At 39.2% G+C, this 26,568-nt stretch overlaps 1 protein-coding gene across 3 annotated transcripts; it reads right to left on the bottom strand.

Annotated features, from left to right (window-relative positions):
• Window positions 1–610: 610 nt before the first annotated feature.
• On the bottom strand, window positions 611–25,377 carry khdrbs1b (KH domain containing, RNA binding, signal transduction associated 1b). Of its 3 annotated transcripts, XR_014089709.1 has the most exons (12): window positions 25,026–25,376; window positions 21,235–21,356; window positions 19,665–19,781; window positions 19,213–19,359; window positions 11,526–11,659; window positions 10,205–10,445; window positions 9,936–10,003; window positions 9,595–9,653; window positions 9,252–9,281; window positions 7,732–7,925; window positions 5,505–5,563; window positions 611–2,463 (listed from the first exon to the last, which is right to left on the bottom strand). XR_014089709.1 is itself a non-coding variant. In XM_008421395.3 (10 exons), the coding sequence occupies exons 1-10, from the start codon at window positions 25,117–25,119 to the stop codon at window positions 7,819–7,821; spliced, it is 1,119 nt and encodes a 372-aa protein (XP_008419617.1). In that variant the 5' UTR covers window positions 25,120–25,377; the 3' UTR covers window positions 6,558–7,818. The 3 variants fall into 3 exon arrangements, 2 of the variants coding, with proteins under 2 accessions (XP_008419617.1, XP_008419622.1); XM_008421395.3 differs by lacking the exons at window positions 611–2,463; window positions 5,505–5,563 and having other exon boundaries at window positions 6,558–7,925; window positions 25,026–25,377; XM_008421400.3 differs by lacking the exons at window positions 611–2,463; window positions 5,505–5,563; window positions 9,252–9,281 and having other exon boundaries at window positions 6,558–7,925; window positions 25,026–25,373.
• Window positions 25,378–26,568: the final 1,191 nt, after the last annotated feature.

Here is a 26,568-nt window from a genome sequence, read left to right as displayed (position 1 = left end):
AGTCAGATTTAGGTCTGGACTTTTACTAGGCCATTCTTATTGTGTGTTGCATAACTCACTGCAATCTTTACCTTAAAAAGGTCTTTGAGATAAAAGACCTCAGGATGGGATAATGTAAGGTTATTAATTTTAGAATATTGGGCATAATTTGGATTAGTAACTGAACTTTGACTTAGCCATTCTACCACATTAATAATCTTTATTGTCCACAGATATGGAAATTTGCCTTTGGCTTCGCATAGTTGTTAAAAATTCTCACAATACACTAAAAGAAATAGTCTTTCAAACCTACAGGTAAAACTTCACATCTGAGCAATGGTCAAGTTATTACACTTGGGATATTTAATTTCTTATGTTCTCAGATGTTCTTGCAGCTTTGTATCACTTTGTATAATTCTCCCAGCATCCTTCGCTTTGTGCTGACATTTTAGACTTAATCACTTTCTGACTTTTGTGTTGTGCTCCTTGGTCTTCATGAGTCAATTCTTGTTCTTGAACAAACCTCTGAAATCAAACTGAAAAATACTTCTGTAGTGGTCTGTATCACAACTAATCCGAAGAAGTCTCTGACTGAAGAAAACAGCTGAATTAATGATTCGACTCCTGAAAGTTAGTTCAGAGCACCTTTATTTAGGTACATCAGAGTAAACGGGGATCACCAAACACAAAGCACTTTTGAGAGTTTTATTTGTAAAAGTGTACAATTTTCATTCCTCTTCATAATTATACACTTTGTGTTAATTACAGAAAATACAGACGTTTGCAGCTGGAATGCAAGAAAAAAAAAGAGAGAATGCAATCACAAAATGCAGGTTTGGATCCTGGCAGCACATTATGACATGAAAATAAAATAACCTTCATTTTGTTTATTAGGATTCACAATTAATAAAGCCGCTGACCTCCACCTTGTATCTTTGAGACTAGCATTTATTTTCCCCATACCTGGTGTAAACAGTGCACACACACAGTATTTATTAATAGAATCCAGCCATATAAATCTTCAGAGGTTTTCCTGCAGTTCCCCTGGACCATCAAGGACACCAGGCATGAGGCGGGCATACATTAAGCCCCCCTCCTGCCCCCAGATTACCGCCCGTCCTGCTGCGTCTGGAAGAGTGTTTCACTGTCACCTTTCTTCCTTCTTTTTTCATTTTTTTAAAAGGCATCAGCATGCGATGTTCTTCTGATGGTGTGAATCCGTCAAGGCCAGGGGGAAGCGATCCAGCTGTCCGCTCTGCATTTTAACACATCCCACCCTCGGCGAGGCACCGCCGACCCGTCGGACGTGGGCAGAGAGGAAAAGCGACGGATCCACGGCCCGGCTCATATTCAAAAGTCTACCTTTCATCGATCGGCACCCCGGTAACGTTTACTTTCCTCTCCGCCCTTATGCTTCCTGACAGTTTGTCGATTCCCAAACGAGACTGCTTCCACACCATCACTTATCTGGCATTAGATTATAGGAGACGTGGGGATCATTACTCAAGACGTAATAGCGCATAAAGACTGAAAAATGGTGTGTTTTGGATATGGCTCCGTTGACGTTTCATCTCCAGTGATGTTTTTTTTTTTTCTCCCTTCTCTCCCAGTCCTGATGCCTAACGTTCAACAGAGGCTTTTTCCAATAAGCCGAAAGGAACTAATGCTGCCTCTGACCAGCAGATCAGCGCCAGGAAATTTGTTTTTAATACGGGAAAGTAGAGTTTTGACCTCTGAGTGTAACTCGGCACCACGGGCTGCTGTAATGTCATCAGTGATAATGGCTGAAAACGGCAGATCGAATCAACAGAAACATGATGGACAGATGGACGGATGAGAGGAGGATGCTGGTGATGACCGTCTTTGTTTCCCGCCCCCCATCCTCCCCTTCCCCTCCGGCTCGGCTGCTCAGTCGTCTCACTGAATTCTAACTATCTAGATGTGAAAGCGCTGAGAACAGGACGGCGTCTGGATGCAAAACGTGCTTCTGCGTTGGCGTCTGACATCTCCGGATTCACACGCTTCCCGTCTCAAACTGCTGAGTATCATTTCCTGCAACGATGAGGCATAAAATTTAAAAAATGATTCCCTAATAAAAAAAAAAAAATTATTTGGAGTGAGTATGACTATGTGCCTCAGTCAAAGAAAAAAAGGAAGCGTTTCAGGTCGAATACAGGGGGGTTAATGACAATTAAAAACAATTTCACGGCATTCTATATAAAGGAGTGCTCATTTTCTGCTACATTAGGCACCAGAGGAGAGGAAACGTGAACAGAAGCATTCGAAAGTCTTCGAAGATAAGAAAATAATTACACAAATTCACCAGTACGACTCAAAAGTTCACAGAAGGTTCTTGTTGTTTCTGAGGGACAGCTTCTGCCTTTGGCCCCGACTCGGCGGCCATCTTTGCGCTCTTTCCTCCCCGTCGGGATGCCCCAGAGTTTCATCCGACCACCTTCTTCACAGCGACCTGCTCCACTTTCTCTGCCGAACAGGGAAAAAAAATTTAATAAAAAAACAGGCGATTTAGAGATGGGAGGTACGAGATGCCAAGAAGAAGAAAAATAAAATAAAATCTTTTTTTATAAGCTGTATTAATTAGAGGCGTTATTCCTGCCAACCTGCATAGCTTTTCTACAGTAGCTAAGCAACATTTTTCTTAAGCAAGTTGTGATTATAAGCAGGTCTTGGAAACTTTGAATAAACTCCATTATTGTTTCAATTAACAGTGAATGTGTTCGTGATTCTTGGAATGGCGGAGAGACGGTGTGCAAAACGCCAGACGCTGTCTAGTAAATCAAGGCTATTGGACATACAGAATGCATGATGGCTAAACCACCTGATATATTAACAACAAATAGTTTTCTTATAACATTAACCTTGAAGTCTCATTGTTTTTCAAAGCTGTTGCTTTTTTGCCATAAAAACAGTATTTGGAGCTACATCTCTCAGACTCCATTTTTCTGCTAGCTTGCAACCTCTACTTCCTGTTATTAGTCATAAGTAGTGTCTACTCTGGGAAAAATCGCATTTTGCGTAACCTGTTGGCTCAAAATTCTTATGACAATTGGATGAAAACATAGTTACTGTAAAGGAAAAACTCCCCTTTAACAGGAAGAAATCTCCAGCAGAAGCAATGCCGGGCTCAGTATGAGTCGTCCTGCTAAGACTGAATGTGGGTTTGCAAATACAAAGTGTACACTCACACTAAAAATAGCCAGATGAACTGATCCAGCGGTACTTTCTATGTGTGAGGAAGATAATGGCAGCCTGGTTAATATCAATAACAGCAACTTGTTGATCCTCATAGACTGAGCCAAGTCATTGTCACACTGTAGGTCAACATTTTAACTTCTTTTCAAAGTGTAGCTGATGCTACACACTTAGCATCATCTTTAAGGGACCGTTCAACATGTTAGAAAAAATACAAACATTCATGTGCTTGACAGACTGCGTCCTCATATGAAGGTGCCAACAGCCTGTTGCTATGATGCAGTGATGAGTAGGACATTGAACAACTCCAAGAAGAAAAGTGTGACTTTAAGCTTCTTCCATTCACTTCCACTAGGATTTTATGTAAAATACAATATTCTGCTGAGATTGTTGTTGAAAGAAATGGAATTAATAAAGCCTGAATGGAGAATAGATAAAAAAATTCAAGTTTCCTCATCACACACAATGTGATGTTGTGACAGAGCCATCGGCTATAGTGGAATATAACTGGTAGTGTGCTGGGCTGGTGAAGGGTATTAATTTCTTTTTTTTTCTGCCATATTTCTCATGTCGGCCATTTTTGACAGAAATCATAACATTCCGGAGTTACAAGCCCAAATGCAACCAAAAGCAAACACTGTAAAAACGATTCCATATAGAAAACAAAAAAACAAAAAACAAAGGCATTGCGTCTGTTCTTTCATCTTTACGCTGCGTTCAAGGTCCAGTCTGGACATCAGGAGAAATCCTAATCCCTTTCTGGACTCCGAGTCCCACAGTTCCTCCGTTTTCCTTGTGTTGGCAAGCCTACAGCTCCCACTCCCCTCATTAGTCATTTCCCCTCATGCTGCCCCCGCCTCGCTCAGGCTGGCTGAGGGGAGGAGAGCGCCCCAGCCACACACCGATTCACAGCCACCGTCAGAAGCAAGGCCACTTCCAGAAAGCTGGGCAATCATCGGAATCAGTCGAGCTTTGAAATGCTGTGAATGTGGGAGATGTGGAGTAAAGTTACAGTGGCTGAAAAGCCCGCGGGCGTCGGGAGCACACTCTTTTACACGAGTCTTTAGGGGAAATGGAGACGTTAAAGGACTGCACTGGCGGGTCTGAATTATTTAAACTCTTAAATTGCAAATATTAAGATTTAGAGTTTTAGATGGCCGATGGAAATGGGGGGTGGAGGGTTGGATCCACCAGGCTACTTTAAAATGAATTTGCCATTTTAGTTGAGTGAGAGACATAATAGAAAGCCAATTCCTCCACGGGACGAATAGTAGATATGACTGATTTTGTCATGTCAACTAGGGGCGAAGCCTTTGCTGCATCGTTTATCATTTATTGTAAAAAATGTCTCGCTGTGTGAAGATGTTTGACTAATTGTTGCCATTAACTTTAGATATTGTTAAAAACGTTAGTCTTACCATTTTCTGCCATGAAAAAGTGGGGTATAATGTGACAAATGATTGAGTGAACACAAAACACTTTACTTAAAAAAAAAAAATCGTCATTTGACTTAATGTTTCACAACACTTTATTTTTCACTCATTGAAAAGCCACAAAAAAAAAAGAATAACTGAAATTTGTGGTTATTGTGACAAAGTGGTATAAATAAATCTGAAGGACTGTGAATATATTTGCATGGCAGTCAATTTCTTGAGTGGGACCAGCAGGAATGATGAGGCTAAACATGCTAGCATGTGCTAAAACATCAAACGGGCTTGTCTGAACAGTGGCCCATGGGACATTACACATACTCTGAATGATATTGGTGTTAATTTTATTAAAATGGAAAAGATAGGTTTCTAGTTTATCTACACTTACTTTAGATTTGCAGTACAAATAGCCACAGCTTTTCAGCTAGGTTTGCTCAAAAGTACCCTTTGGTACTCTTAACAGCAGGAGAACGTGACCTATGACCTATTCTTTTTTTCTGAATGATGCTAATAATATTGTTGTGAGCTTTTTTTTATAACTCAGTGTTTAACTGCATCATTCTCAGGACACTCTTGTACAACAAACATTTGATCTCAAGGAGTTTAATCCTGTCTCACAAAGGTTGAATGAATGAATGCAGAGCAAAATCTACAAAAAAAGAAAATCTACACCATAAAAATTTAAAATTGTAGGCCTGTGTCATAATAATGCAATAAACATTTGTTCCGTTATGATTTACATGTCCCTATACTTATAAACATCTGACTATTTTGCTCATTTCAATAAAAATTTCCATCTTTACGCTATTTATACATTTAAAAAAACATGCATATACAAATACTTTTTTTTTTTTAACAGACAGCATGCAGCAGCAGACTAACCTGAAGGCTCGGTCTCCAGCAGACCGTCTCTCTGGACGCTCAGTGACCAATAGTCGTCCCTGAAGGAAGGACAAAGCGCTAATCAGTACCTCGTCTAACAACGCTGGGAGAGAAATAAAAACTTGAAACATATCATGCAATGTCTGTAGGAAAAAAAATCATGCAACTCACTTTTTTTTTTGTTAAAGTTAACTCTACAGGTGAAACATTGTCAAAAAATCCTACAGTAAACAACCTTTACACAGCAAAGAAAAAGTAAACAGCAGAAGATCTGGACACAGATTTGGCTCTGTTCATTTTTAACACTACCCTGACATATTTTGATAGAACCAAAGAAAAAAAGAAACAAATTATTTTTGTCCATTAAAAAAAGTGTATGATGTTGGAAGTTACTTTTTTTCTCCCCTTTACTTTTGAACTGAATTTTTTTGTACTCATGATTGTAAGAATATTTTTTTATGTCAAAAGGTTTATGTCAAAGGATAAAACACACTAAGAAATTAATAATTAAACATTTAGGGTTAGGTTACCTTTACAGTGGAGTTGTCTAGGTTATAAGCATCCTCTCCATTGCACTGCCATTACTCTCTACTAAAGTAGCCATCGCGCCAGCATCGTTCATGACAACGAGGCCTAGACCTGAATGGTGGTTTGAATTCAGTTAATTTTCAAGCGGCTATGAAAGCAAATTCTCATTGACGATTACGACCACAGGTATAAGGATTGAAAAAGTCTTATACATACCCAGGCATTCAATGCTTTAGAACTCTATACACATTAGGAAGCTATCCAGGTTATTTTAGAGGTCTTACCTCTGGCTCCTTTTTAAAAAGTATAGAAAGAGAGAGAGAGAATAAGTTGTGCTCTTTTGATAATCAGTCAAGACATCATTTAGTACGGTTAAAGCCTCCAGACGTCAATACATTCATTTAGATTTAAAAAGCGCTTTTGAAGAAGGAAACAAAAGGGGAAAACCAGCTACATCTGACTGCTCGTTTAAAACCATGATGTTGTTTTTTTAACAGGACAGGAGACAAATAAAGCCAGTTAAGGTTTCATAAAAAACAAAAAACTAAGCTTTATTGACAAACTGCTGCAAAAAACATCTTTTGGACAGATTTAGTAACCTATTTAGCCAAGCTTACACATGGAGCATAATGCATTTTTAATGGAGAGGGTACAGATACTAGTGGCAGAGTAAGTACAATTAGGATATTTTTAAAATATGTACAAGAGTTCGGATTGAGCTGCAGGATCCCTTCTCTACAGGAAGAGAAGACCCATGTGGAGATTTTTGTCCCAATCCTTCTTTTTCTTTTCCTTTTGGACTTTGTGCATGCAGTTTGTATAGAATCAAATCACAATGAAGACCTGAACTGTGTTTAAATTACCATTTACCAGCCAGATTCTCATTAAAAACAATTATTTTATTTTTCTTTTTTAGATTTAAAAAAAATGAGGATATGAGGACAGTCCATCTCAACAGTGTCTATTAGGGCTATATTTCAAAACTCTACGCACAATAACAAATATTGCTGCCTAAGGCTAATTGGACAATTGTTTTAGAACTATTTAAAAACAAACCATTATAGAGAATGAATTGCACCGATTCCATTAACTTTGCTTTAGCCTTAAACTTAATTTAGGATTTTTGTTGTTGTTTTGGTTTAGATATTACAGGATTTAAAAGAAAGAAAGGGTTAAAAGGTCATTTAATAATAGGCTATATTAACAGAATTTTGAAATGTAGCCTAAGTGGGAATCTGCAACTGACCCTTAACAGGTGCTTTATATTTAAAACAATTAAAACTGATTCTTTAGACAATTAGTTCTTGAGCCACTAATTCTACGAGAACTAACTATTCCCAAACATTGAGAAACAGAAACAATGCAAAAAAGCCAAAGAGGGGGGATAAAAAAATATACAGCAGGAAAGAAAAAAAAAAAAAAAAAAAAAAAAGAAAATAATCAAAATGGAAGCTTGACAAGGTGCCCACGAATCCTCTCTGACCAATCGAAAAGCCACTTTGGTTGGCTGGACAGGAAGTATGACAAAAAGAGGGTGGAGAGTAGGGGATGGGTTTGTGGTCAAATCTGGAAAAAACAGTTCCAATTTCCAGTTCCCAATTGGCTCTGTCGGGTAGAAGTCCAGTGAAAGGGGGAAACCAAAAACAAAAAACAAAAATAAAAATAAAAAGACCAACCCAAAGACAAAACGGACAATTACTTTTGTCAGGCTTGTTAAAGCGAGAGCTGCCGTGGTAACGGGCGATTTATCGGGGCAACACTAAGGGTGGAGAGGGTCCGTTTCACTTCAGTACTGTCGGTAGGGGTGCTCCCGGTAAGCCGTGCTGCCGCCTCTAGAGGGGGGAGGCGCTTTCCCTGGAGCCGTCCGCTGGGTGCCGTTCCAGTCGTCCTGGGCTGGACAGGAAGTAGACGGAAAATAAAGTCAACATCAAATGGTTCAAACGCACAAATGGCCCTATAACACCGGCACGGCTCCACTCTACCTGGATATAGGGGGTTTCTACTAGCAACAGCTACATGGTAACAGTTACTTTTTGGGAATCCAAGAGTGCAGAGTTGGCCATAAAATGTAACATCAGAAGACTATTGGTCAGTGGTTGATAGTGGGTGGAGTCACTGTGGGTGATGCAACCAGTGAGTGATTCCCAAACAATTTCCAAAAACTAACAACTACTGAGCAGATCTGGAGTCTTTTAGCAGACTAAGCAGAACACCCGACATTCACAACCAGTGTGTGGTTCGTTATTGGGTTTTTCTATTTCAAAATAAATCGCAAAAAGGAAATAAGAGTTTTGTTTAGTTTGTTGTCCGTTTTTAAAACCTAAATGAAAAAATGTCCATCCATAGTTCAGCTATCTAAATCCAGCTGTGCTGCAAGTACCAGAAGAAGAGTTTGTTCATGGTAACATCATCAGATCTCAAAGACTCAATGACAAAGTCTCTAAATAAGACAGACGTATCCATGGTGAGACTTGGGCCGTTTCTAAAGTGCTAAGTGAAAACGTAACACGCCCAGAGTTTGTGCCATGATTTCCAGTTCCAAAAGGTGCTGGTCTTTGCTTGAACCATTTAAATATACATAAAGGGGAGTTTTTTTTTTTTTTTGTAATATGCGTTCCTAATTTAGCTTAAGAAAAAAAAAGAAGAAGAAGAAAAAAAAAAAAAGAAGTATCTAATTTGTTTTTGTCATGTTTTAGTTTGAAATGGGGGGGGGAGAATGAACCATACACAGATTCTCCATGTCAACCGTTGTGTTGCGTTTGTCATTGTGCTACTTTTCAGATTCTGGTGGTTGCCCACAACAACCTCGCTGACCAAAGCTGCTTGGTGGTCAACAGTAATGAAAAACCACCTGAACTGGGTGGAGTAGAACCAAGTTGAGAAGGGCCAGAACAGAAAATAAAAACAAAACACACCCACCACCAAGTCAAGATTCACAGCATCAAATTTGTCCCAAAAGAATTTTAGGTAAAGCTCAGAAGGAAGTTATTTAAGATTGTTGATATAATGGGCAAATTTTCAAAGTTAAATCTTCACACATTAACAGGAAGGAGAACAAGGAATCCAGGAAAAGACAAATGGATCGATGGACAGTTTCTTCTTTTATACTAATCCAGCCGAGAAAAAAAGACAAAATTTCAACCCAACACCAGATATTATTCACCATGATCCAAACAACAAGCTACCCACATATACAGCGTTTTGGTAAAGTTTTCATACCCCAGGGGCTTTGCCACATCTCCTCATGTTCTATCCAGATACAAAGTAAACTAGAGTTAGAACCTGCTGTGTTCACATGAGACCAACATTAAACTCTTTGTATGGCAGAAATCAAACATTAACATAATTTAGGATCTGCATTCCAGTATGCCACACTTCAGATTTACATTTCTTAAAAACAAAACAGACTTTCTTCCTACACTACTAGCACTACTTTTATGGTCTATTACATAAATCCTAAATAAAATACATTCAGGTTTATAGCAAGGCTCTGCACCAGCTTTGATTTTTCACTGGAACTAAACGACTAAAGCGATCTCAGCTCAGCGAGGTCGGCTCTTACCGTATGACTCGTACGACTCGGTCGTCTCTCCATGTCCGTAGTCGTAATATTCTGGTTCTCTGGTAGTTGCAAAAAGAGAAATGAAACAGTTGAGAAATGAATGTTTCATCTCTGCATAACATCACTAGCTGCTGACTGCAATAACCAGGGAGATTATATTTGTCTTTTACAAATGAGCTCTAATCTCAGTGCTCCATCAGACAACATCTGAGCTCAATCAAATCTTCCTAAATACCACATGAAGAACTGAAACTGTACTTCTGATGTTTCCCAGTGTGATGCAGAGCGAACGTGGCTGATGTGAGAAGCAGGTGAAAACCAGAGTCGTCTGATTCACTTACGCCTGCGGCTGGCTGTAATAGCTGTCGTAAGACTCGTAGGCTGTGTCTGTGTAGCTCTCGTCGTAACCCTGGAGACCAGAAGAATCAGAGAGAGATTTGAGGGGGGCTTGTTCTCCGATCCTGAGTGTCAAGATGTCCCCTGGAAAACATCCTGACAGTAAAGCTACCACGATCCTTATGCTCACATCTAGAACTGCTCACTAGCGCGCCGTCGACTTAAAGCTAGCTGTTGGAAAAAATTAGGAGTTGAAAGTTTAGAAACAACTTACGTATTCGTCGTAGTTCTCTGCGCCGGCGCCGGCTGTGTGCTGGTGAGCAGGGGGCGGCGCCATCCTCTGAGGCGGGCCGCCAGTCGGGGGTCTGGCGCGTGGTGCCACGGCCCCTCTGGCGGGGGCAGCGGGAGGTCCTCCTCTGCCTGCAGGGGCGCCCCTCACCGCTCCACCCCTGGCTGGGCCTCCTCGAGTCACACCTCCTCTGGCCGCAGCACCGTGAGGAGGCATCCCCCTCCCCCTAGAGGGAAACAAGGGCAGAGTGAACACACATGGTTTTCTGCATGAGGGGAGAGCAATGGTTCAATCCAGCCAACATGTCACTCGGTAATCTGTTTAAGACCTGTTAGACTACTTCATTCATTTTCTTCATAGAGAAAGCACATTATATTAAGTAGCATTATTGTACACATGGTTTTGATTTTTAAACATCAGGGTAGCAGGATACAGATTAAAATCACAAATTTTATAACTTCACATCAAATTTGCAATATTAAGCATTTTAAAGCATTGTATGTGGAGGAAGGAACTAGTAGCTAACTTGCTACTGTTAGCCACAGGTAAAATTAGATAAATTGGGACACCTGCAGATTTCAGAAACTTAGCATACAAGCTAACATTAGCACTTAAAATATTTCAGCTTTTATATTGGTGTATATTGCAATCACAATCATAATCTTAACTTTGCAATAGAATGCTGTTTAGAACACTGTACATGGAGCAAGTCATTATTAGCCAACTTGCTACTGTTAGCTACTATACCAAAAATGAGCATTTTAGCAAATTTATTATTGCATCATGAACAGAGTATATTGCAATCAAAATAATCAACATTTTTACCATGCCATCTTTGCAATATAGAGCTGCTTAAAGCATATATGGAGTAAGTCGTTGTTAGCCAATGTTAGATTAAATCTAAACCAACATTAGATTTAAAGCTTTTGTGCTGATTTTTTCATGGTGAGTGTATTACGGTATATACTGATTATATTACAATAACAATAATCAACTTTTTATGTTACCTTTACAATATAAAGCTGTTTAAAGCTTTATACAGAGAGCAAATCCCTTACTAGCTAACATGCTACTGTTAGCCACTATAGTAAAATTAGCATTTAAGCTAACATTATCATTTCAGTGGATTTTAGTTTTATGTTGGGTTTTTCATAGTGAATGGAATATATTACTGTATATGACATCCCCAATAATCATAACTTTATCATGATAACTTTGCAATATACAGCTACAGAGATTAGATGAATGCTGCAGTACATATGCCCTGAACCTTATAATGAGTGTGTAAACAGGGCTGCCCCTCTACCTGTGTGCTCCAGCAGGGGGGACACCACGGCCCCTGACAGGCATGCCCCCTCGGCCTCTGCCTCCGTGCTCCTGGCCTCCATTCAGGTAGCTCATCTCCATGAACTGGCCCTGGCAGATATCATCCATCATATCCTGCAAAAACACACACACAGCACAAAAACACAGAAAGAAACCGTTAAGACGCATCAGTACTGCACGTTGGAATGTGACCGTGCAAAATTCAGGAGGGGGGGAGGAAGGGGACTTAAAACAAGGGGGAAAAAAAGAGGATATACAAGAGCTTAGAGCAAGTGGGGGGAAAAAAGCCTCTGTGCCAGTGACTCAGACTGTTAAGGAGAGGAAGAACAGGGAGGTGGGGTGGGCTGGAAAGCTTCCATCCACACTCCATCCCTTCATTCCATCATGCAGAAAATGTAAATCTCATCTCTACACAGCCTTGACAAGTCTAGTGTGACTGCATCAGCAGCTACCTTATTTTATCTGCAAAACAATAAGTTGGGCTGAATTAGTGAAGCGGCGTGCCTGAGCAGCGCAAATCCAGAGATGCGAGCTGCTGGTTTTTTTTTTTTTATTTCTCTCTCTCTGTGACCCAATCAATTCTTGTTCATTCATCAACCCCAATGCAGCCTTGTTAAAGACGGCTCTGTAGACATGTAGTGCTGAGGACAGGAACACTGCGGCAGTGATCTGCTGTGGCATTTACAGCAGTAAAATATGAGGCTGCACAGACGCTAGAAGGATGTCAAATCCTCGGAATACCTGAGCACAAATACTGGAAGGACAAATTTTCTCCAACAACACAGCCTCGCATTTTCTATAACCGTTTCTCAAACTCCAGCTTTGTTCCACATGACAGCCCGACAGATTACAGGCTTTAATTGTTGTGACAGGTGCTGCAGGGGACAGCCCTTTACATGACAGCAATACTAACGCTGCAACTAGTTCTCTCGCTTATTCATCTTGGTTCTCGTCAGAATGAGTCTGTTGTGGCACCCTGAACAATAAGAACCGCCTTGTACAACGGCGGGGGCCCCGTCGGCCCGACTCGCCCTCGTTGGATTGTTGCGATCCAGAGCTGAGCCCGACACGCAGACCCTCCCTGGCTCAGCTGTGGCAGATAGAAACCAATAAAGCTGGCGTTGGACATTTCCAGGCAGGGACTTTGTTGAACGTGCAGTGATGGACAGACATGCGGGTACCGTGCTGACACGCCAAATGCAGCCCCACTTCCTCCTTTTGAAGCTGATTGCTTCACATTTCTGGACTGACGTGGATTGTGTTTGCTCAAGGTAAACACCCACTCCATTTTCCCCAGTCTGTCTTTGCTGGACTCCCACCTAGAGCTCTTTCCATCTATAATGCAGCAAGTCGCCCTGGTAAGGCGCTGAAGCCCTGTACGAATCAAGTTTGCATGCAAACAGCTTTCAGATTCCAGCGATCAGAAAAGATGAGGTGGAATCGGAATAAAAATACAGTTTGAAAAAATAAAAGAAACACCTCACCATATGTAGCTTTTAGAAAAAAATAAATAAGTCATTTAACACTAATGTACTGAGCAGCCATACTGGTATGAGGCAGGGACCAATATGGGATTCTCACTGTATGATTATGTTGAGTAAAAATAAAACAATTTGATATTATAAAAAGAAAATGTATATAATTCAATTGCTTTTATTTCTAATAGAGAATCAGCAATTATTCCTACTGCTGATTATGAAAAATAGGATGAACTTTGACATCTATAGCAACTGACAATATTCTCCATGGGCTGAAGAATTACACTCTTCTTCCAGCCTATTGAACAGGCAGTGCAGAAAGGCAGCAGGTGGGGGAGGGGCAGTATTCTGTAAAAATAGAAATAAAAACTTCCAGTCATTCTTCAACCTTCTCTGGCCTGTGATTAAATAGGACACCTGCAGATTTCAGAAACTCATATTTACAGGGTTTAAAGTAAAAAAAATCCTGAGCCTGAAACTTATAGTTATGATAGAAATGAACTATACCGTTGCTATTGCCACAGTTTAATAAAAAGCGTCTTTGAATAGTGCAAACAATGGCTTCCAACAATACAATTAACAAGCTAAACACTCAAACTTAAATAAGACTTCAGTACATTTCAACTTAAAACAAAATGTAAAATGTCTGTGCCCTAAAGGTTTGCCTTACAGGCAAAAATCCCTCAACATTAAATAAGAGTCCTTTCAGTCAATGTTTTAGCAAGTAATTTAGAACAGTGGTCCCCAACCTTTTTATTACTGTGGACTGGTCAAGACTTGGAAAATTTTGCTGCGGCCCGGGGAGGGGAGGGTATTGGTGTTCCCGCTAAATCCTGAATATACCCAATTTGGGTTGTCTTGGAGTTTTTATCGCAACCTGTGGGTTTTTTTCTTGTCTGGGAACGAGAATACGGCCTGCTGAATGTGACAGGTAGCCAATCTAAAAGCGCAGTGACGTAAGAACAGAGGGGAATTACGTCCTTTATCTCTAAAAATGACTCCACAAACTATCACTGTTGCTTCTACATCGTCATCAGTGTTTGCTTATTCTAAATTCCCGCTATGTTGGGGGTTTTACTGGATTATCCTCTGGAATCGGGATGTTCGTGACTGGAATCGGTTCGTGCAGCTCCTGCCTTGGACACACAAACCGATCGAAACTGTTGGACTTTTATCAGCTCTGTGGTCACAGAGGTTTGGAGAATCGGCCGACAATTCTTAAATCTTTCCGTCTAAACCAGACTTAAGACTCACAACCGCAGCCCAAACGCTCTGACTCTGGTCGCTATGGTAACGTTTATATATCCCTTCAAAATAAGATGCAGATGCGCCACAAAAACGAACATTTTACTTTCGTGAAAATTGTAACTCACGATACTGACTAACGGAGCCCTGAGCTTGTTTCTCTGCAACGAGACGGTTCCATCTGGGAGTGATGAGGGACAATTACACCCGAAGTGTTGCTTATATCCACAGCCTGCTTGGTCTCTACGTGGTGAAGCAGTTTGAAGCTTCATTGCCTGATTAGCAGCCAGTCGCCGCATGTCACGCAGAGCGGCTTGTAATGTGGGACTCACCTACCGGTCCGGGATAAAACCATTCTCCTGTCTCTTCTCTGGGCCTTTTCCCCTTTGCAAAGAAACTTTCCAAAGACATCTGATCAGTTTCTTACTCATTTTTCTGCTTGTGGCCTCAGTGTTGGCGCGCAAGTAACCGAGAGAATCCGGGTAAAGGATTTTCAAAATAAAAGATCCTCCAGACTCAAATAATACATAAAACGGAAACATTTCACCAGTTCTTGCGCAGCCCGGTACCAATTGGTCCACGGACCGGGGGTTGGGGACTACTGATTTAGAACATGCAACATTACCAACTAAAGCAGTGTTTCTCAACCTTTTTTGTGCCAGTACACCCCCCAGCCTTTATCCAGGTGCCTCACCGCCCCCCACCAAATAATTTGTAGGCTACTTTGCACTGACTATTATTTTATTATTAATGTTACTATAATTATTGTAGATGTTTTGATTTTTATGCTATCATCAAGATAATTTCCCAGAGAACAAAAAAGCCATGGGAATAGAAATTATTTTCACAGTTGTCTAAGAAAAATGCAATGAACATTGAAGTTAAAATTGGTCGGTCTAACAGCAGCCAATCAGAGTGGAAAAAATATTCTTATTCTTTGCCATTTTCTAGTTATTAAATATTCCACAAAATGACCAGATAAAAGATGTGCATCATGCCAGTTTAAACTTTGAACTATTTGCAAACGATTGAGCTCTGCAACATTAAAACATGGATAGAACTGTAACTACATTAATTATAGCTCTTCTTCTCTTCAGTGTTTGTTTCTGGTGGTGCAGCTCTGTGCTGCCTTCAGGAGAATGGGACATCAGAGTATCAACCATAAAATTTCACCCACATGGCATTTATTGTGCAAACCAGAGCTTTCAGTGGAAAAACAAAAGTTCCAGATCCTTTTAATGCCATACAAATATGAGACAAACATGGATTATATCTTTATATAGACCTGTCTATTGATTATAGATTAATAGTTTTACTGGACAGAAATTACAAAGAACAAATCTGGTTCTTAATCAAATCCTAATGAGTCAAATTGAAAGTGTCATGGAGTCATCAGCCTCATGACATTAACACTGACATGAAAAATAATATTGAAGAAATAAATATATCAAATCTAGTTAAAAACATAAATAAGTGATAAGTTATTTACTGTTATGGTCTGTAAGATATATTTATTCTCAGTACTAGATGTGGTCTCAACAAACCCATGGCACTTCAACAATATTATTTTACCTTTTATCTGGAAATAGTGTCTGTTAATTCTTGCCATACAGTCTCTGTATTAAGTATTGCTCTAAAGGTCTTGCCATACCAGTTTATTCCTCTGTATTTACTTTAGTTTCTTAGTTTATTCTTGCATTTTGTTCTTCATTCATTCCCATTTAGTTTCCTTTGATTAATATTATCCTCTCTTGGTTTATTGCTATGTCCACTTTAGTTTCTTTCCTGTTGCTAGACTTTATCGTTTATTGACCATCAGTGATCTTCACTCATCACCTGCTGCGCCGCCTAATCGTCATGTGTTTCACATCATGTGTTGATTTTTCACTGTTCAGTGTCGGATTCTCTGTTTTTATGCCATAATTCACATCTAGTTCGTCGCTCCATTTTATGTCCCGCTTCTCCTGTTTCAGAGTTTTGCGCAATGTGTGCATCTTTGTTTTTGTTTTTTTTACCCGTATGGTGCAGGGCGTTCGGGAAGCGTATCGATGGGGAAAAGGCAGACTGACATAAACCTTTTAAAACAACGGAAACAATTTCGGTATTCTGATTATTGAAATTTAAAAGTGCTGCGGTACTGTTGTTTTATCACACCCGTTTCATACCGGACCACTTACAGCACCGGTGTTAACGCTACAAAATGAACGCTACAAAACACAGTTTTAGCAAGTTACTCAAAGTCTAAACTGGTATTGTTGTGCATTTAAGGTGTAAAGTTTACCTTCGACCAAACGCCCCCCAAAGGAATCCCAGCGCCCCCTTTTGTAAAAATGTCCGCTAACTTCCCGTCTTGTCCCCTTTCCTCTAGCCATGCCCAGCCCCACTTGTTTTTCATTCCGTTCTCAAGTAAACACGTTTCTTTACCGGGTGAGACAAACTCCATCTTCTTTCATATCGCATTTGATTTAACCGCCGAACCGAACGCTGCGCTTCTTTTCTACAAACCGTTTTACAGTCATTGGTCAAGAACGCGGGAGCTAGAATTCTGATTGGCAGACATCTTTGTAGACGGAGCTCTTTAAGCCCGCAGACTACAGTTTGGTTGAGGCGGACAGTCAAGAGCCGGAAATCCGTCCCCCGGCCGGAGCTCTTTAAGCCCTGAATTTAAGACTTTTAAGACCTTTTTAATGCCACCTTGAATGAAATGGGTATGTTTGGTGGAGACTCTTGCTACATTATAATCAAGCATAGCAAAAACTAAGAACCCAGCTTTCTGCCCATGATGGCGTCAAAAAAACTTGCTAGCTAGCAAAGCTGTATTAACAGCTAGTTAGCTGTAGCCTCAACCGCCTCAAGTGACAGGATGCATTCAAGATGTTTGCATGAGAGTCGAACTTTTACCTGCCAGAAAAGCCCCATGAGAAAAACAAAAAACTACATAGAATATTCTAGATTAAATGGTCATGTAACAACAAAATTTAAGACCATCTCTTCACAGCCTTGACAAGTCTAGTGTAACTGCATCAGCAGCTACCTTATTTTATGTGCAAAACAATAAGTTGGGCTGAATTAGAGAATTAGAGAATTGGTCCCCACAAAACATCCCCTAAAGGTTTATTTCAGTCATAAATATTTAAGGCCAACTGGATTTTTAAAAAATATGAATTCAACATTTTTAAGGCCTTAATTTTAAGACAAGTTTAAGACTTTACAGATGTGCAGATTGAAAATACCTTACGCAGTAAAAGCGGTGTTAGAGCTGAGCAAATTATTGAACTGCAACACCATCGTGTCCAAAAACAAAAATTGCATATTAACAGTTAGGCCATTATTTATCAAGTGTGACACAGTTAAGTTCTGCAAGGCAATTCTATCTGCAGCCAGATGGATGAACCAACTTGGCTTGATGCCCATAACTTATACAAGACTTGTAGGCCAGGATGCTGGAGCTCGTTAAGAGTCTTAGGGACACTGAGATAGTGGCAAAGAGTGGGGGAAATGTGGGTTAATTACATCTTGTTATATTACAACCACAACATTTTTGCATGCATAAGTAATTCTTAATTTCTAAAACCTCAAAACTGTAATCACTTTGGTCACATTTCAATCTGGTCAGACATGTTGACTTCTTGATCTTTTTTGTAACCATTTTCTACTAAATAATTTTATATGCCGCAGTTTAAAAACAGTCCTGTTGTCCAGTCCTGTTGATTGATGAGCCCAGGCTGGTTACCAGTGCTAGCTTATTTAATACAGGTTAATTCTTTAATGTCAAAACCACACAAATAGCAAGAGTGGCTTTCCTCCGCTGAAGTAGTAACGCTACACCTCCAATATGTTTCTGAGCTACTACACTTTTCCTCTCCTTCCAAAAACAAATTCTGGGACTTTTGGACGCATCAACAAGGACCAGCAAGATACGACTGGAACCTTTTGCTACATTTACCTAGTGTTTAATCTAATGTTTTTGCTTTAGATGGAGCAGCAAGATAAAGATCATCAACCCAGACTTAAACTCCTTCCACTGGCTCCCTGTAGCTCAGAGAATAGACTCTAAAATACTCTTAGTTTATAAATCACTTAATAGCTTAGCACCACAATACATTAGAGATCTGCTGTTGCATCAACCTTCCAGACCCCTCAGGTCTTCTGGTTCTGCTTCTGCTGTGCAACCCCAGAACCAGAACCAAACATGGAAAAGCAGCATTCAGCTTCTATGCACCACAGATCTGGAACCAACTTCCAGAAAACTGCAAAATAATCAAAACACAGAGTTCCTTTAAATCAAAATCAACCTGTTTAGAGCTGCCTTTGAGTAGTACTAACACTAATCAACATGTTTGATGTAGTTTCTTGATTTTGATGATAGCATGTGACAAAATGTAACATTTATTGGTTATTTTGTTGCTGCATGATGTTTTTATGATGTAAAGCACTTTGAACAGCCTTGTTGATGAAATGTGTTACACAAATAAACTTGTTCAAAATAACAGAAGCAAAGATAAGATAGTTGGATTTAGTGATCAAAATGTTATTTTAAAAACAAGTAGGAATACTAACAGCTGTTTAAATAAAATGACAGTGCAGTTTTTATTCCAGGTCATCACAACCTGAGAAACGCCTCAGACCTCATTCAGACCTCATTCAGACCTCAGTGCTACAATCACTGAATGGAAACCTCAAAGGGCAGATGTGGCTACAATGTAGCTCAGCACCAACAGGGAATGTGTGTATTACTGTGGTGTAAAACACTTTGGAGTCCTTAGACCTTTACAAAGGTATAAAATACTTTTCAAATTTGAGGTTTAGTTGAAAAAAGACAAGAAAAAAATAAATACAAATAATAATATTAATAATGATAATCTCACAAGGAACAAAGATAAAAAGTCAGAGGTCAGAGGACCAGATAATGGAACGCTTGTAGTTTGGGAGGGAGAAACTTACAGGAAACAGGAACTTCTTGACCTCCTCCATGGCGTGCGCCATGCGCAGGTAAGCGTCCGGCACGGGGGCGAACACCTCGATGAAGACGTGCAGCTCCATGGACAGGTGGGCATACTTGGGCTCGCCGCCTTTCCTCAGTTCCTCCTCCTGAGACGAGCAACATCAGAGCCGTGTCAGCGAGCCAGAGGGGGCGCAGCCTTACTCAAATATTACATGAATTATGCAAGCCGTTATCACATTTCATCCACCTCGGGGGCGGGAGAGGGGGTGTGATATTGCTGCTTTTACAGGACCCAATAATCACACCGAAGTGGAAGGGTATCCTAAACCAGATGTGCAGCGTTCTCCTTTCCTCTGCCTTATGTTTAGACTTCCTGCAGGTTAGCAACATCTGGCCTCCTCCTCGTGGGAAATCCAGATGTGTTGCCGCGACGACGCAGTGTGTGACGCACCTTGGCTTTGTCTCTCATGGACCCCTTGCCCAGCACGGAGATCTTGGCGCCAGTCTCCTCCTGCAGACGCTTGATCGTGTTGCCCTGGGGTCCCAGGATCTTCCCCACGAAATTGAACTAAACAGCAACAAAGAGGAGCAAAATTAGCCCGACAATCAAATTTTAGCTTCACATGGTCTGAATTACATAAAAAAAAAAACAACACTCCCAATAAGCAAAATCTGCAGAACGCACCATTTCCCCCCCAACTAATCATCTGAAAAATCAAATAATCGCCAGAAAAACTATTGTTATAATAATTGATTACCGAAACAATTGCCCTAAATGTTTCCGCCGTCCTGTTTAAGGGTTCAGACTAATAACGATATTACTAACATTTCTGAAACAAAATCAGTACAGCCAACATTTTAAACCATCTTTAACATCTCATAATATATTACTGAATTAGCCCGTTTTCTCTAGAGAATATAGATACTGAGCTTATCTCAGATTTCCAAAGGCCTAACTCTGAAAAGCTCAAACAAATAAATAGAGAAGCTTTGCTGTAATATGTTCAGCCTTCCAGTTACTTCCTTTAATGGTCAGCTCTGGCTCAGTTGGATTTCTATTGAAAAATTGACATCTATTCATTCACTTTCTTAAAAAATTAAAAAAATTCTGAACTTATTTAACCACGTAATAAATACATTCATTCATCAGTACTTCTATTAACGTGAAGAGTTCTCATCCAATTCTGGCCAACAGTAAATTTCTTAGTGCATATACAAGAAATTAGTTCTACCCAATGTTAAAAATAAATAATTATTTTAGTGCCCAAAACTACATAAAAAAATAATTTAAAAAACCTTTCCATAAGTAGGACTTTTACGATAATTTTTGCTGGATGATAAATTGTCAAAGTAATTTTTGCAATAAACGATAATATTGTTGTATTGAGATTGTTTTCATGCAATATGTTGTTAATGGCATAATAATGAAAGTTTGCCCTCTCAAAGATGAACAAACTTTAATCGTGTAAAGAACTTAACACTGGAACCAGAAGACATTTAAAATAGTCAACACACAACTAAAAAAAGATAAAAAATAAAAATCCCACTTACAACCAAAACCATAATCATAATTATGGTGCCTGAACTAAACTGCCTTGAAAAAAAACTTTAAGGGCAACGATTAATTGCTTATTGAGACAAGCTTCTTCACAAGTAAAAATTTCACAACTGCTGAGGTGTTTCTGTACCTGTAGAGGGGAGGTGCTGCACTTATGAGCCTCTTATTCTGAATCACTGCTACACTTTAAACACAAACCCACTGAACTGATACAGACTAATCCACATGCAAGGCTCAACTTTAAAGGAACAGCAAGATCTGAACATGAAGGGAATCAAAATGAACCTTTTGGTCCATTTGTTGTTTGCCGTTATAGTCAGGAGTTTAGAAAGCAGAGGTCAGCACCAAACTAGGAAGCTACTGAGTAACACATGGCTTTGTGAAATTGAAACATACAAAGCCATTGTGGTCAGCTGGTAAACGATCATTTGGAGGCAGATCAAACGAGAGCAAAGCGTCTCACCTTTGGGTACTGTTTGACAGGTATGAGCACTCGCTCCTTGAGTTTGATGTTCTTTGTTGTGAAAAGGTCCAGGTAGGTCTCCGTCTCCTTCTTCGGCTCTCCTTTCTGCACTCTATCGATTTCTGGAGAGGGGAGGAAAACTTTTTTAATGCTTTTATGCAACCAAACCGTATCATTTGTATCTTGTGTCAAGAGAATTATGAACGCAGAAATAAAATAAAAGAGCAACAAATCAGTTTAAAGATCAAACTTGAACCAGATAGTTGATAGTTTTACAAACTTTGATCTAGTTTTAACATCTGGAAATGTGAAAAATGAAGGGTATATTTAAATAGCACTACTGGGGGATTTTGTTATATTCAGCCTTGTTTTAATACAGAAACAAAATCCTGGATTAATTTGCTGATGCTTATCAAATAAAAAACATTCAATCATTTTATTGTTTAACGTTGTCATGACAACCCACATTTTTCTCATTACAGCGAAGCCCTGGTATTCGCATGGTTCAGGGACCAAAACCGCTTGCAAATACCCAACATCAGCAAATACTTCAGACACCCTTTATAAACTAATAACTGACTATTTTAATAGTTCAAACGCTGAATAGAACTTAATATGCATTAATAAGCACAGTGGAAACTGTCTCAGCACGACAGAAGCCAACATCTATAGTCTTCCTCATCACCACTCTTAGGGCTACAGCCAATCAGCAAACAAGGAAGGGCAAATGGCGCTCCTGGATTGGCTGCTTCACAAACTCCAGCCAATAGCGTGCCAAGTAGCATTGAGGTCCCAAAAGCATTTTTTTTTTGGATGATGTAGAGAAAAATCCACAAATAGGGAAATTTTACACAAATAATTTGGAGTTCTACAACTAGGTGAACATCCACTCTGTCTTTTGATGTTGTCATGGTGCATTAGGATGTTGGCATGAAAGACAGTTAAAGTTCTTCCAAGTGATAAAAACACTTATTTCTACGCATTACTGACTTAAATTCCACCAACAAGATATTGCACCCAAGCAGTCCCTGCACAAATTCATATTGAAGATGTTATAATTTCATCATTTTAGCTGTTGGTAAGCAACATTTTACGAGCAGAGTATTTTTTACAGACTCTTCAATGTAGAGAAATTGTACTTTTCTCTGAAAATGACTTTTGGTCTGCTGCCGTGGTGAAATAATTAAAAATAAACACTTTAAAAAAATAGTTTATGGACCCCTCATACAAGTTTTAAAGCAAATAAAGTAAATTTTTTAAAAAGACTTGATAAAAAAAAAACTCTCAAAGTAAATCACAACTTGCTTACTTTCCTTTCTTGACCCTTTTTCCTGCAACTAGTCCTGTCACCAAAACAACTTTACCTGAAAAATAAACCAATGCATATGTCTATCTATACAAGGATAAAAAAAACTTACATTTTTGAAGATCTTATAATACTTTAACTAAATAATTTTAAAAATCCAACATTTTAACATAAATTAAAATGGATTATGAAGTTTCTGTAACCAAAATTGCATTTTAAAGAATAATACTTAGCTCAGACTAGCAAAACAGGCAAAAGTGGCAGGTAGTGCAAATTGTCAAAAGTATTTTCAACAATATTAGAGGAGAGCATCTCTCCAACAACTGTTGTTCAAATGGAAAGATTGCACTCATTCTAATTTATCATTCCCTTAACTGACTTCATGCTTATTGTGACAGACTTATTTGCAACACAGCAAGAACAAAAAGTACCTCAAAACCCCTTTTAATGCCCGGCACCCATTGGTGCCACTTTTCCCAGTACAGACAAGAACGCTGGATATTTTTCCTCCCCAATGTTGTTGGACAAAAGTGTCCCATCTAAATCATGTCCCATTCACAACTTTCAGACAAAAATCCGCCAAAATTGGAATCGGCAGTCCAGGCTGTTTTAAAGAATGTGATCGGACAGAAACATTAAAAGTTGAAAAGTAAAAAAAAAAAAAAGTTATGATGCACCAGTTAACTGGCTATTGATATCTAAAAGTGAAATCTGCCAAATACTGAAAAATATTGTATTTCCTGAAGAGACACCAATTATCAGTTGGAATCAGTCAACTGTTCCATCATTGGGTCAAATATTTAAAGACCACGTTAAATATTTAGGGTTCAAGATTTTACTTTTTCCCCAGACTTATCAAACATCAGAACCAGATTTCTGTCTCAAGACTCCTCAATTAACAGAATGTACTTTAATAAACGTCTTTGATTTATTTATATTGATCTCTTTGGGATATTTACTTGAATACAGTAAGGATAATCCCATTATTTCTTATATTTCTGACAGATTCAAAACTTCTTCCTTATCATTTTTCCTGTGTCCTACCACTTTTATGGTCACTTGTAAAACCATCAGTAATAAGCATATTTAAGTGATGTTTAGTAAAAATAAGTGAGGTACTGTAACAGGACCATTCACCCCTTCATTCCCACAAACCACCTTGTGCCTGTGTAGTGAAATAATTTCTTATTAGTTTACTTTGCAATAACTACTTTAACAAATCATATGAGATAAGTGCTTGTTTGTATGTTATCTAAAGACTTTCTTACAATCTATTCATTTAGTTCTGCTCCCTGTTTGGGCTGACTGGAACTTGGCTTGAAATCCTAACAACTGATTGACAGAAAACAGCCCTTAGCAAAACACCGCTCACATTTATATAAAACATAATCACATTTACTTAAATTTAACTACAAGTAAATTAAAGAAAATATGAACCAAATATTCCATCTGGCACAGATCAATTTGGCACCCAAAAAAGTAAGGTGGAAAACAAAAGTAGTAAAAAGAAACATAATGGAGAATGGATATGGATTTATGGAAGATATTTTTTATTTGATTCAAAGTGCCTCTATCAAAGAAGTTGCAAAAAAATAAATAAATAAAAAACATTCAGTGTCAAAGTTTGCGTGATCCAATTAATTGAAAATTTGACCAATGCATCTCTATTTAAATTATTTTTATTTTTAACAGTGTCACTGCTTTGACCCTGCAGAACTTCATCGTGTTATATAATAATTTCAATGTATTAAGAGTTGATTTTCTTCACTTGAACAAAAGTTCAAACATTAAAAAATAGATATATTTTTAAATAGCACAATAAAATGAAGTTACATAGAGACCAAAGTGAAGAACTAAAATGGGCAGAGAGGGTGTTTCCACAACGCAGGAACGAGAAGGGCAGCCCCAGATCCGCCATGGCTGCCGTCTCTGTACAGAACGGCGGCTCACACCGGGACCTCGAGCTCATTTACACCGTTAATAGAGGGCCGAATCTCGGCTTTCAAATGTTGGGGTTAGCAGTGTCCTGCTTACTTGACTTATATATGTACACTGCTGTTCAACAAAGCTGGCAGACACGTAGTGAAACCAACAGAAACACAATGACGAAGACAAAGGACGGTTTGTCCGGGAGCCATTAAAGTTTGCAAGTTTAAACTCAGCACGAGCCTCCACTGTGTGACCGACATCTGTGACATGTCGCAGCTGCACGAGGGGGAAACGGAAAACCTTCAGCTGACTACATGGAAGTGTGCGACGCTGCCCGAGGTTTAGGCTATTTTCTGTTTGAGTCATAAGTCATTAACCGCCATTTATCTTCGCCACAGAGCTACAGGAGCCCTCCGCGTTAGCGCTGCAGTTTTTGGGGGGCATTCTAGTAAAAGCACACTGCGCTACAAGAGTGCAACTGTGTTCCTCTGCTCCCTCGCGCTGCTAGTCAAAGCACACGATAAAACACAAAAAGCACAATTTAGTAGTTGTCTACCTGCGCTTAAAAGTTTCATAGCGTGCGTAAATGACGAGTCCAAGCTGTCCTTCTCCGCCAGCAGTTCGGGGAGATATTTATCGTCGTTCTCCATCTTGTTGAGTTCGCAGAGGCAGTCGGTATGGATGGTGGAAGATGAAAAAGCGTGGGAAAACTCCAACAAGAAGACAAAAAAGTAGTCCGTTTATGTTGCTATGGCGTGCCGAGTATCCCAAGAGTGGACGGGGCTTCGCATGTGGTTTACAGTCGGACGGCTCCGCGCTTTGCCTCGTATTGGTTCCCTTCGCAGGCTGACCAACCTCTTCTCGGAAGCGCGGACTCGTTGGAAATGGGAGAACAAAAGCAGTGAAGGGTATGCGACTCCAAAAAGCGGAAGTGAGCTCAGAGGGACGTGGTTCTCTGGTCTGACACCGCCTACCGCGCGTTCACTGGATTACAAGAAAGTTAAATATGAAAACTGTCCAGGGTGCTCTTAAGGTGGTAAAATCTACAAACACTTGATTCAGAGAGAAATGAATCATGAAAAGTTGTATAGTAATCCTTCATATAGAAGTGGCCAATAGGGGCGCCTCCATAAAGTTTTGTGCGGGTTGCCACATCATGGAGGTAGGGAAGATTATCTGTGTGACACTTTTCACTGGATTATTCAAAATGCTTTATAGAAAAATTAACAGACTCATTCACTGATTCACTGTTTAATAATATTGGCTGTAGTGATTGTAAAGACTACAGTCATTCTGTAGCATATAATGAAAAAGTTGTGTATCAGCATGGAGGGGTAAGGAATATTTTTAATATTCTACAGGGAAGCGCCTACCTTTTAAATAGATCGGCGCCTTCAGTAACTTCATATATGATTGATCTGACTTAAGGAAACAAATGTCACACCAAAAACCAAATTACAATTTTTGCTATTCTATTTAGGTATTTTGCTTTGGTAAAACTTCCAAACTTTGGCACAAAAAAATAAGTTAAACATTTCTTTGTTGTTGTTTTTCAAACAACCTAACAGCGTTTTAAGAATTATATTCCCAAAATCAGATGACTCGTTTGCATATGCGTTTCTAACTCCCACAAATGTTTACATTGTTTGCTTTATAATAATAATAATAATAATAATAATAATAATAATAATAATAATAATAATAATAATAATAATAAACTCTCTTAGTTTTTGACCTAGATTTTCATCCTGGTATCACTTCAAATCTGATACAAGCTCTTCCAGATAACAAAATGTGTTCTGACATAAAACTGTTATGCTTTAATGTACCTTTTATGTGAAATATGATACAACCATATACACAAAAAAGCTAACTTTTCAAAGCTTGCATTTTGTCATATGTGTTTTAAGTGTTGAACATATTTTTTGGAAATGAATCTTTAAAAGAAAGTGTATGTTTATTCATAATTTTTACCTTTGTCCTTTTTTGTTTTCACAATGAGCCGTTTTCAGTATATGTCCCATAGCACAATAAAACATTGTGAATCAACACATCAACGAAGTATAGTTCAAAAAGTTGTTTTTTTCTTAGTATCTTTA

This window comes from Poecilia reticulata, chromosome 11, assembly GCF_904066995.2.
Source record: "Poecilia reticulata chromosome 11, P_reticulata-male-v2, whole genome shotgun sequence".
NCBI lineage: Eukaryota > Metazoa > Chordata > Actinopteri > Cyprinodontiformes > Poeciliidae > Poecilia > Poecilia reticulata.
This window is presented reverse-complemented; position numbering and strand designations above follow the sequence as displayed.